The sequence below is a fragment of the Spermophilus citellus genome (assembly GCF_964194105.1).
Source record: "Spermophilus citellus genome assembly, chromosome: 11".
Lineage (NCBI taxonomy): Eukaryota > Metazoa > Chordata > Mammalia > Rodentia > Sciuridae > Spermophilus > Spermophilus citellus.
In genome coordinates this window covers 97,171,092-97,183,829 of record NC_138192.1, presented here as the reverse complement: position 1 = coordinate 97,183,829, position 12,738 = coordinate 97,171,092, and the positions used below count along the sequence as shown (strand labels likewise).

Here is a 12,738-nt window from a genome sequence, read left to right as displayed (position 1 = left end):
CTTGGCGTTGGTCTACTGTGATTTTGTGTGCTCGGTGTCCTGTATGCATCTTCAATTTGTATATCTGTTTCCTTTTTTATTTCTGGGAAGTTTTCTGTAATTATTTCATCCAGCAGGTTACTCATTCCCTTGGTTTGAATCTCTGTACCTTCTTCTATCCCGATGACTCGTAAGTTTGGTTTCTTCATGTTATCCCATAACTCTTGGATGTTTGTCTCGTGATTTTTTACCAGCCTTTCTGAGTTGGCTAGACTCTTTTCAAGATGGTATATTTTGTCTTCATTATCTGACGTTCTGGCTTCTACTTGCTCCACTCTGTTAGTGATACTCTCAATTGAGTTTTTAATTTGGTTTATCGTTTCCTTCATTTCTAGAATTATTGTTTGATTATTTTTATAATCTCTATCTCCTGATAGAGATGCTTAACTTCTTCTTTTATCTGTTTATGAAATTCATTCTGAATGTGTTCTTTCGCTGCTTGAATTTGCTGTCTTGTATCCTCCTTAAGGTTCCATTCCATCTGTCTAAGGTGTTCCTTGAGTTCTTTATATGACCATTTTTCTGATGACTCCACGTCCTCCTGAATATTTAGGCTGTCCTGCATTGTTTGTAGTCCTTTTCTTCCTTGTTTTTTGAAGCTGCTCATGTTACTTCTTGTTCTGTTTGACTGCTGGGTTACTGTTTACTCCTATAAATTAATTTGATGTTTGGGAGGAAAGGTATTTGAAGGGAAGGGGTGAAGTCACTAAAGAGAATGAGAGTAGGCAGGTAGAATTCAAGGAAAGGGGGGATAAGAGAAATGAAAAGACTAAAGAAGAAAAAAATAGGAACTAAAAAAGAAAAAAAAATTTAAAAAAATAATAATAATAATTAAAAAAAAAATTAAAAAATTTTAAATTTAAATTAGTAGCAAAAAAAAATTTTTAAAAAATATTTTGTAAAAAAAAAATTAATTAAACAACAAGAAAGAAAAAAATGAAACTGAAAGAAAAACCCAAATAAAAAAAAAAAAAAAAACCCTAATAAATGCCATCTTAGAGATTGATTAACTTCTCTTCCAGTAGGTGGCACTTTGTCCACCAGGCCAAGTTTCTCCTGTCGATACGCAGGAACCAATCACTGTGCAGCAGCTCCTCCCAGACTGGGCGAGTCTCCAATCCTGAGTGTCTAGGGCCTCCTCTTGTGTCTAGTCACTTCCCACTTTTCCTCTAGCCAGGCCCCTCTCACCACAATACTGGCTATAAGCCAGGTCTGCTGCTCCCGGGAGCCCTGTTTTCATGAACGACTGGGCACACTCTTCCAGTTTGCCATTCCCTCAGACCCTAAGTTTGTAGAGCTTGGGGCTGAGAATCCTCAGCGGATTTTACTTGCCCTCCTGTATCCACTTCCCCGTAGCTGGTGCAAGAGACCTCAGCAGTCAGCCCTGGTGGGAGCGGTAGATCCGCGCCGCGGGGACCCGCACCACCTCTGATTCCCTCGGGCTGGCTGTAGCACTCGTGGGAGAGCTGGGAGGGGCCCTTGCGGGAGAGCTGGGAGTGGCCCTTAAGGTTTTCCCGATGTGTGGAGAGGGAAGGCTGTGGGATCACACACCTGTAGCTGTCGGTTTCAACGAAGTTATCTCCTCCACAGCAGTCTGATGACGTTGTTTCCCTTTGCTGGGCTACCAATGCAACGGGTGGGTCCTTACTGTCTATCCCAAGCCCCGTTTCAAACCTGTGGCCACTACTTATGAAGGCTCGGTAGGCATTTACCTTCCTATGATGAGAAGGGCTGACCAGTTGTTTCAGCCGGATGGATTAATGCCGAGTCATAGCTGTTTGTCTGCGGGAAGCAGGTGACCGGGAGTTTGAATTCAGCGGATCAGGGCTCAGTGCGTGTTCTCGGTTCACTTGGATTTTAAATTGTCTCTCATCTTATCAGCTGTTTCATTTAATTCGGCAGCTCATTCGCGCGGTGAAGAGTCTGCTCTATGATGCTCTGTGGGAGGCGGTGGCAGCAGCCGCGGCGGCAGCGGCCTTCGGGACCCCCGGAGAGGGGGTGCGGGTTGGGGGAGGGGAGGTGGCGCCTCGGGCCGCGGGGGCCGGGTACCGGACATGCGGGAGAGCGGGCGGGGTGGGGGAAAGAAATTGAAATCTAGATTTAGAGACTGAGCTTGGGAGGAGAGACAGCTGGGGAGAAGCAAGGCGGAGAGGCGGAGAGGAGAAGGAGATGGGGCCGATAGAGCCGTGCACCTGGGGCTGCAGCCTTACTGTTCACGCTGAAGTCGTGATGGATTCCCTCCACCTTGGCTCATGACTTGATGTTTTCAATCACAGGCCTAGGCTCCGTCCCAGGCATCGGCTCCGCGAGGCTCCTTCGGTGCGGGCCTGGCAGCGGCGAAACCACACTCAGCCGCCCAGGGACCTCTGGGGTGCTCGAGCGGCGGGGGCCGCTTGGCGCGGGCGCCGCGGACTGCTCGGCGCGGGCGCGCGCGGGCGCCGCGGACTGCTCGGCGCGGGCGCCGCGGACTCGGCAGGTCCAGGTCCCACGTCGGCCACGCGCCCTCCTCCTCCTCGCGCGAGGCGGGACGCGGCTTTGGCGCGCCCGGTCCAAGGCGCCGGCGGCGGCGGTCGGGGTGCGGGGCCGTTCCGCTCCCTCCGGCTCCGGCTCCGGCGGGCCTGTGGCGGCGGTGGTGGGAGCGCGGAGGCGCGGGGCGGCCTGTTACCGGGCAGCGGGGAGGGACCGGCGGCGCTCAGGGGAGTGGCGGCACGGCCGGCGGCGGCGGCTGTGGCTCCTCTTCTTCTTTCCAAGCCGGCACTGTGATTTCTTCCAGTCCCTGGGGACCCTCAGTCTTCAGCTGAAATTGGGGCAGATGCTGCTACAGGAGCTGTGGAAAGGCTGATCTAAGCTTTCCACCGCTGCCCGCTGCATTCAAGCCGCCATCTTGCCCGGAAGTCTCTGGCTTATTTTGCTTAACATGATATCCTCCATTTCCATCCATTTTCCTGCAAATGACATAATTTACTTCTTCATAGCTAATACCACATTAAAAAATATATATATATATAATATTTTCTTTAACCATTGATCTATTGATGAGCATATAGGCTGACTCCATATTTTGGCTACTGTAGATAGTGCTATTAAAAAAGGTATAAAGAAGGGTGGACATGATCAAAGCACAATATACTTGTGTATGGAAATATCATAGTGAAACCAATTGATTTGTATAGTTAATACATGTTAATTTAAAATAAGAAGATTATAGAGCTTTCAAATAGTTCTGAATTTAGGAAGTTACATTGTTAAATAGTTCCTGGGTACAGAGGAAAAAGCAAAAAACTTGAGCTTGTTCTCTCATTTAAGATTAGTAGGTCTGCATCCTCTTGGTAGTTTCCACAAAATTTGGTAGTTTGTGTCCCAACTTCTGGCTGTATTGGATAAAACTGAACTTGCCATGTTGTTTCATATATAAAAAATTATTTTAAATAAGTGGAGCACAGGGAATTTTAGGATAGTGAAATTATTCTATATAATACTATAATGGTGGCTATAAGACATTATGGTTATATTAAAACCCATAGAATTATACAACACAAAGAATAAATCTTAAAATTAAAGACATTAGTTAATAATGCGTAGAATACTACTGTTGTGTATAAGTAATTAAAACAAAAAATTTTAAAAATGGGATTAATAAAAATAATAATGTGTAAATATAAATTCATGAATTTTAACACTGTACCACACCAATGTAAGATGTTAATAATAAGAGAAAGTTTTACACACCACAAGAAGTACATATTTCTGTATCTATACATCTTTTTATTTTTTCTCAGAGAACAAGAGAGTTTCTCTTTGTAGTAAGAGTCAGCAAGTTACAATCCAGGAGCTAAATTCTGCCCTAAGCTTATTTTTGTAATGTCAATAAACTTGGAGTGGTGTTAATGTTTTAAATCTATTAAGACACACAAAAAAAAAATAAAAAGAAAATATGAAACCTGGAAAGCCTGTAATATTTATTATGTAACTCTTTACCAAAAAAATTACCAACTAACTCCTGTTTTGTAGTTTCAGATCTTGTGCAACATTTACTAATTTCCTTCTATGTATTTTTGAACTTTTAAATACTATTACAAATGGGACTTAAAATTTTTATATTTCAATAGTTCATTGCCATTATAAAGATAATATAATTGATTTTTATACCTTGACCTTGTTTACTAAAGCCTTGTTAAATTTACTCCTCACCTCTGTTAAGTTTATTTGTAGATTTCTTAGAATTTTTCTATGATTAAGACAGTATTCTTCAAAATAAATAAATATTGATTTTTTTGTATTAAGGGGCTAATGGAAGAAAACAAGGTTCAAATAACTGTTTTAAATCCTAAATCTGTCACCATGGGTCAGCTGTATGGACAGTTTGATTTAGTGTCCCATGAGTGGTCTGATGGAATCCTCGCTGTCAGTTTCAGAGCATTTGCTGCTTCACCTGTAAGTACTAACACTTTTGTATGCATATTTTTTTAAAGGCCATAATATCTTCTTCTGACTAATTTCTGATTTTTTTCCAGTTATTTCAGACAGTTTTCTATTTCTAGCTTAAGATACTTAGATATTTATTTAAGATACATTACTTTATGGTCTCAGTGTCCCTGTGAAGAACGGTGTCAGCATCTGCAAAAAATGCCAATGCCTTTGTCCTGAGGTGTTAGAGAAGGCAGGAGAAAAACACAGAGTCAAGGTATTTGTAATTCTCTTTCACAAGCTAGATGACCCATCTAGGAAAGACCACAGAACAGTAAGTGTTAACTTGGTTGCCAGATTTTAGCAGGCTATCTATAGAGTGTAATTATATGAGCACAGCTTGCTAAGGCTGGTGGTAAAGAAAAAGGAATCTAGACTAGGGACATCTATTTATTTACCAAGTCATTGTTTTCTTTACTCTATCATATGTGCTAAATTTGGTGCTTTTTACCATACAAGGATCTGGTGAATTATGCATGCCTCACAAATCAGTGTAATAACAGAAATCTCAGCTCTGCCCTTTTGGCAGAAAGACCTTGGACCTTGAGTAGCATAAGGATTGAATGTCCTGAGGCAGAGATCCTGCTCAGTATTGAGCTTTCCTCGTAATTTCAAAGATAAAAGTAATCATGAAGCACAGGTGTAGCAGGCAGTGGTCTAAGATCATTGATGTCACTTTGTAGGTCCTCTCTTGCCATGGGGAACACCCTCTGGCCCAGAATAGCATGTGGAGTCTCTAAGTAATGTATGCAATTACATTCTTTACACAGAAATAGTCATGAGCTATCTCAATTCAGTTACATTGCATTTTTCAGGAAGCTATATCCCATATATATTGAGTTTCAGCAAGCTTAAGTAGTTTACTCAAAGTTACACAGCTTCTAAGAAGAAGAATCAAATAAAAAGCAAAGTCTTTCAGATAATGTGAAGCTCAAGGGGAAGTTTCCCAGACTGAGAGTTAACAGGCATGGGAAACCCACAGCTCAAGAGAAATTTTATTTCAAGGTCGTTACTGAGGTATGACTTTTGCTTCCATCCTGGGACACGGCTAGAACTAGCCTTTGAGTATGGGTATTTGAGTTTGAGCCTGAGAAACATCCATTGTCCATTAATCCATTAGATTAATGAGTTAGCCACAGGGTCTGAGAATGTGTCAGGATAGACTCAAATCCTTCATCACTTCAACTTGAACTCAGCATTTGCTGAAGGCAAACCAAGACATCATGTGCATACACCAAGAGGCAGCATTATAGAATCTGGGAAGGAGAATCTGTCTTTGCACTCTCTAGCTAATCCTGGATACTCTTTCATATTTGTTGAGCATTTATTATATTCTGGACAATGTATCAATATTTTTATATTTATTAAATGACTGTTGGACTTTGAATGTTATATTGATTTTAATACCTTATCCTATATGTGAAAGTTTACCTCAAGAGGCTTTTGGATATATGTGTATATGTCTGAATTCATTCAAGAGAGAGAGAAAAAAGTTTGGCTTAGCAACAAAAGTAATTAGTCTATATGAAGTTATGTTAGTAGAATTCATGCTAAAAGCAAAAGCAATCTGTAAGTTTCTAAGAACTGACATATCTGAATGAAAATTCTGTTTTCCCTGGCAAGTACATTTTTTCTTCTAATATTTTCTAAGGCATATATACATATGTGTGTTTATATATTTTTATATGTGTATATATGTGTTTGAGTTCAGAAACATTGAAGAGATTGAATCTTATGAAAAAATGTTATATTCCTGTGTTGTTCATGACATATATAGGCTTCTTCATTTATGTATGTATAGAATACACACACACACACACACACACACACAAGTTGTGCACTTTTCAAAGGGCACCTTTATATTTTCATGGTAAAATTAATTCTTTGAGTTTTATTTTTGAAATTTGAAGTAGCATTATTGAATTATTCCTTTATTAAATTTTTGCCTTTTATTCCCTATGTATATACAATAGACTCCAGATAGAAAATGGTTAATTTTTGATGGACCAGTAGATGCAGTATGGATTGAGAATATGAACACTGTGCTGGATGACAACAAAAAGTTATGTCTGATGAGTGGGGAGATTATTCAAATGTCACCACAAATGAATCTTATTTTTGAACCCATGGATTTAGAAGTTGCTTCTCCTGCCACTGTAAGTTCTCAATTTTCAAATCTGCTTATAAGTTTCAAAATGTTATGTTTTGTTTATGTAGTAGCTTTGACTTTAGATGAAAGATATTAGAATTTATTCTAAGAGTGATCTGTAATTCTTTTTTGCCCTCAGTCCTGGGGTTGTCCCAAGGCCTCATATATGCTAGGCAAGTATTCTACCACGGAGAGCTACATCCCAGCCCTTTTTAAAATTTTATTTTGAGACAGAGTCTTTCTAAGTTTCCCAGTCTGACTTTGAACTTGGAATCCTCATACATCAGTCCCCCCGAGGAGCTGTGATTGTAGGCCTGTGCTACCTTACCTGGCTTTGATCTCTGATACTCAAAAAAATAATCATATTTGTTGACATACCTTGACAAATGTAATGGTTAAGATGTTTTCCTCTTTTGTTGGAAATCATTTGGTAAATTATACATGAAAATTAAGATCGTGAAATTATAAAAAATAAAAATAAGCCCCTATTCCCCCCAAGACTTTCTGAATGTCAAAGAAACAGATGAACAACTTATAGAAGCCATGCCTGGAGACCAGATTTCATGCTGGGATCCCTGGTTAAACTCACCTGACCTTTGTCTTACATAGTAATCAGGTGAAGTATGTTTTCTTTGATTGCCATGAGTTTGGTGATCAGCAAGAGCAGCTACCCCTTTAGCTGGTCCATTGTATAATATGTCAGGAATTGCTTGGGGCAAAATAATGAGTGATAAGAACAACCTGAGGAAACAATGAGCCAAGAAAACCTGCACGTGTGAGAAAGTGCTTATCTGTTTGTGATTACCCATCTCCTATGTCAACTGCACCTAAATCAGCCTCCCCTGATGATTTTGTGTGTGTCATCTCCTAATCTGCTAGCTTATCTTAAAGTTCTTTGTCTTTAACCACTTTGCCTCTCAACTAATTGGCTTCTGTCATACCACAGCATACCTGTACATGGTAATGATATTTCTTTAGTAAGCACTGCCTTGATGGTAAACAATTTATTTTTCCAGGTTTCCAGATGTGGTATGATTTACATGGAGCCTCACATACTAGGTTGGAGACCATTGATGTTGTCTTGGCTGAATCTTTTACCTGAGACAGTCAGTCCTATTGAGAAGGAATTTATAACAGGCTTATTTGACAGAATGGTCCCTATTTCTGTTGAATTTATTAGAAAGCATACAAAGGTAAGAGAAATGGGAATTTTAAAATTAAAAAGTAAATAGAAAATTCGTGTTAGTTAAATATTTCAATTTTTTTAAAAATCTTGGTAATACAATTATATTTACTGAGAAAATAATCAAGTGACAAATACTATGTTACATACAATGATTAAGAAGACAAAATGCCCTTATGGAGCTTATGACCTAGCAAGAGGAGGACATGTTAAACAAACATTTATTTCAAGTATGATCATTATTTTACATAATCATTTTCAGGAGTTAATGAATTATTATTTTCTACATATGCCATAATTATGTAGTTGATGTGCAAAGGAGCCAAAAACATGACTAAAATTATACTCAATTTTTTAATGTAAAAACCACTCTAATATTTCAATTTTAATGGGTTATTAACCAGTTGATAAAAAATATATCTTAACTAGTTTGACTAAACCATTTTTCTGATCAAAATTAAAAAAACTAACTCATAACTATTCTTCACAACCATTTTAAATGAAACGATCTTAGATTCAAGACAGTATAATTGATGCTTGTCTTTTCTCTTTTTAAAAAACAAAACAAAAAAAACAACAACCTCAAAGGTTCACATAAACCTATCTGGATAAAAAGAGTCCAAAATGTTCTCTCTTATTTCTGATGGGATGTTGTATAATTTCCACTTTTATAAACTTTATTTTCAAAACTTCCCAAAATAAGCCAATTCCTGGTGGAAGGATTGTAAAGAGGTCCTAAAGTGGGTGAATCTATTTTTCTTTCCTTCAGTATACCCTAACGGGCAGGGTGGGAAGGGAGAAAGAGCAGATGGGAGAAAAAGGACAAAGAGGAAGGGAATCTGCTGCCTAAGGGTTGTAGCACCATCTAGGCTCCCAAACTCTCTCCAGTTGGAAATTATAAATTATGCTTCCTTTCTGCTTTGAGAGTTATTGATCATTGGAGTTATTAATCAAAAGTCTTTTAGAACAACTTTGTCTCTGTAACAAATATAAGAAAATAGGGCTTTTTAGACCATGACAAAAGAAAAGACCACTGACTCCAATTAAAATCAAATTAAAGCAAGCTTATTATTTCAACCGGCCGGGCTGCCTCTCCCACCAAAAACTGAGGGAACAAGACAGCACTGCATCTTTATTGCAGCCCAACTTTATAGCCCAGAAAGTTACACAGGTGGGTTACAGATAACAAAACTCTGATGAGCATAACACAAAGGCTAGTTTACATTTTGCTGGCCCCGACATCAGAATTTATGAAGGTCATTAGAGCCTCAGAGAGGGTCATTATCTGGCCAGGGAAGGCCAAGATTTATGAGGTGTCACTAAAGTTTTAGAGAGGGCTGCTATCTGTCAGGGAAAGCCAGGCATGGGTGAGTTCAAGGCACGGGCAGGCATTCCAAGCAAGTTCAGAATTTTCAGTCATTTGTAGTAAAGCCAAAATTATATTTTCATGGCTTTGTGGTGAGATGGCTCCCAATTTTAAGAGAAAATCAGGCTGATGTTTCTTCTGCCATTGGGAGAGATAATAAAAAACCTCAGCAGGCAGAAGTTGGGCTCAATGTACAGATTTGTAGACGGGAGTTTAAAGCCATTTTACCTTAAGGGAGAATCTAGGAGGGAAATAGAAGAAAGCAAAAGATAGAATCTGAGGTGCACAAGTGACTTAGACAAAGAGAGGGAAGAGAGAAGAACAATTTAGGAAGGAGGTAGTCAGTACTGTGAAGTACTACTAGGAAGCCAGTGAAGGTAGGATAGGGACTCGTGTCTATTGGTTTGGAGATTGAGAACATGGAGGACACTTGGCAAGAGTCCATGAGGGTAAGGAGAGACAGGGCAGTTTAGGGTAGAACCTAGAAGATAAATGTGGCTACAAAATGGGTGTAGTCTGCTTTGGGCCATAAGTTTGGCTATATACAAAATATTGGAGATATGATGTAATTATGTTACAAAAACATCTAACCATGTTTGCATTGAGGGTCACAATAAAACAAGTAACAGGACTTTTTTTCCCTAGTGCTGCCAGAGTATTCAGATATTACAAATAAGTGAAACTGGAATTATGAATGCCCATTATTTACTTGGTAGTAATATATAGTAATATATAACTATAATTTTATTGTTGCATTAGTTAACAGTCCCATCTTTAGCCAGAGACTCAGCCACCATCTCTGCCGAATAGGAAGCCAACAGCTTCTAATCTTCAAAGAGCGGATTTCAGAGAATTTTTTTATGTTAACCATGAAGTAATGCAACTCTAAAGGCCGGAAGAGAATTGGGAGGGAAGCCAACAAATATTTATTGAGAACTTGCTGTACACCGAATGGTTCTAAAAGCTGTGCATGTTATTGCAATTACTATAAATTGTCCTGGTGAGGTACCAAAAAGTAATATGCATGGCATTTATGGCACTCCAGCAGAGTTTTTGTAGACTCTGAGATTTGAAAATGAATTTCATACGGTTGAGTTTACTTAACTACTGTTGTGGCTTATAAATATATTCCAAAGTGGGTTTTATTTATTTAACATTGTAGATATAGAAAATAATTGCCTTCCCTGAAAGATACTTTTTAGCATCTGACTTAAAAAATTAATAAAGCATAAAATCTGTCTTTGATTTAAATTAATTAAAAAGGTACCAGTACATTTCTTTAAATATGAAACTGATGTAAGAGAGGTTAAAAAGCATTAACTACCTAAAGGTGAGATTTTTCCGTTGCCACACTCTCCTGTAGGCACGAATTAGTGTGTGCCTCAATTTCCAATCATAAGACAAAGGTTATAATAGTACTATGGCTGTTAGAATTAAGTGAATTCAATAAAAATTAGCCAATGCTATTTTATCTGGTTTTAATTGTTTGAAAGACTCCTTTTTCTGACTTTTCAGGAATTATCTCCTACTTCAGATGCAAACTTGGTCAGATCCTTAATGAATCTAATAGACTGTTTCATGGGTGATTTTGCTGATGAAGCCAAAGTAAAAAGTAGAAATGATAGAGAAACTTACTCTTTGCTTGAGGTAAGTTCTGGCAATAGAAAAATATCTTCAGCTTTCTCCAAACTTCCTAAATAACAAGACTCATGATAGCTTATATGTTTGAAATAAATTTTAATTGAAGGATAGTTTTCCAAGAGAAACAATCTGTGCATACACCAGGGGCAGGTGAGCAGGTTTCATTATGGCTAAAATTTGTACTTTGCATTGTATTATGTATAAGAATTATAAGACATGCAGTAAGAAAAAGCCCACTTACTACAACATCCTTAGATGACCTGCTATTTTTAATCACCTCATGGATCTCCTCTCAGAGATATTAACCTGACTACAAGGATACATTGAAGTTACTCTTTAATTGCACTTTGTCTTCTTTCTTTCCAATGCAGGGAATTTTTCTGTTTTCATTGATCTGGTCTGTTGGTGCTTCTTGTTCGGATAATGATCGGTTGAAATTTGATAATATACTTCGAGAACTAATGCAAGGTCCAATTTCAGAGCTAACTCAAACTAAGTTTAAATTACTGAGTGGTATTGAACAAACTTCCTCCAAGGCACTAACTGTCCCATTTCCTGAAAAAGAAACAATTTATGATTACCGATTTATCACTGAGGTAAGAGTTTTGAAGCAAGATTTGCAATTGCCAATCTAGCCATGTCTCCTTTGAGACACAGCATATAATGACTCTAGGCCATTTCTTCCTCTCTGTTTACTTTAACAGTGTGGAGAAGAGGAAGCTGTGCTGGCTCTGAAGTCAAGCATATCTGGGTTTGAGTCCTAATAAAGTCACTTTCTTTCTGTATAGCCTTGGGATAGTTAATTTTCTTGAATGTAGTTATTCCCAATGATTAAAGGTGATAATAATAACACCTGATGGGTCGTTAAATAGAAATATGCATTATGATTATCTAACCCTGCACCAGACACTTAGTATTCAAGGACACCTCTTAGAGATTCATGTGTGTTAGAATATTACAGGCACTAAGCCCTGTAAGAATGCAGCTCGTTAAATGTAAATTTAACACTACCCAAATGAACTACACAATAAAACTTGGGTAGTAAAAGTCCCACAAATACTGTGCTGAGGACAAAGTTTAGTATTTAAAATGTATATATTAAATATATACACATTTAAGTAAAATTGAAATCACACAGTTTTCTTTTCTATTTCATAATGAAAACACCTTACCCTCTCAATAACATTTCTCCAGTGAACTTGCTTTCTAAAACCACCCTGCAGTCCACCAATGAACGGACCTCCATCTATTCCAATTCTTTGGCCATTGGGCTGTTTTTCTTGTTTTTAGTGTCTTTTATAAGTACTGCTTTGTTGAACATTTTTTTTATAAAGTCATGGTTTACATCTGATTATTTCCTTAAGATGAATTTCTAGAAAAGGCATTTGAATTTTATGGCTTTTGAAATGTATTGCCCTGCTCACCTCAGAAGTAATTCTTCACCCTGTTCAGCACAGATACTATCTTTTTTACTGAATTTATTTTAAGTTACTAATAATGTCCATTTTCAGGGTACTTGACAGTTTTTTATGCTTTCCTCATTTTTTTTTTCTATATTGCTTTCTAGCACCATGGTAAAATAGGAAGAATGGGATTATTTTGAAAGTTCTACCAATGAGGGAACTGAGGTTCAGAGATCTTAAGTCATTATTCCAGGATCACATAATTGCTAATTGACTATGTAGTCTGAGTTTTCTAATTCTTAAGTCTTCCTTTACCATTTGGTGTCAAAACACACGTTTGAAAAGGTTATCTAAAATATGGGAAAGGCATTATTTATCAATTCTAGAAGCAATTGCAATACAGTTTTCAGACTGATATGAATTTGGTGCCTTGATACACAGCTTTGTGCCAGAAAATAATGCACAATTCTGCCCTCAGTAGTTCATAACT

The 12,738-nt window shown here is 38.2% G+C and overlaps 1 protein-coding gene across 1 annotated transcript in view; it reads left to right on the top strand.

The window, feature by feature from the left end:
• Positions 1–12,738, top strand: part of DNAH7 (dynein axonemal heavy chain 7) — a gene marked incomplete at both ends in the record, with an annotated part of 288,918 nt that overhangs the window by 135,788 nt on the left and 140,392 nt on the right. Inside the window, 5 exons of the mRNA XM_081261736.1 lie at positions 4,324–4,473; positions 6,480–6,662; positions 7,672–7,848; positions 10,720–10,851; positions 11,217–11,441. Of these exons, the coding sequence (XP_081117862.1) occupies positions 4,324–4,473; positions 6,480–6,662; positions 7,672–7,848; positions 10,720–10,851; positions 11,217–11,441 (867 nt within the window). The remainder of the gene's footprint in view (positions 1–4,323; positions 4,474–6,479; positions 6,663–7,671; positions 7,849–10,719; positions 10,852–11,216; positions 11,442–12,738) is intronic.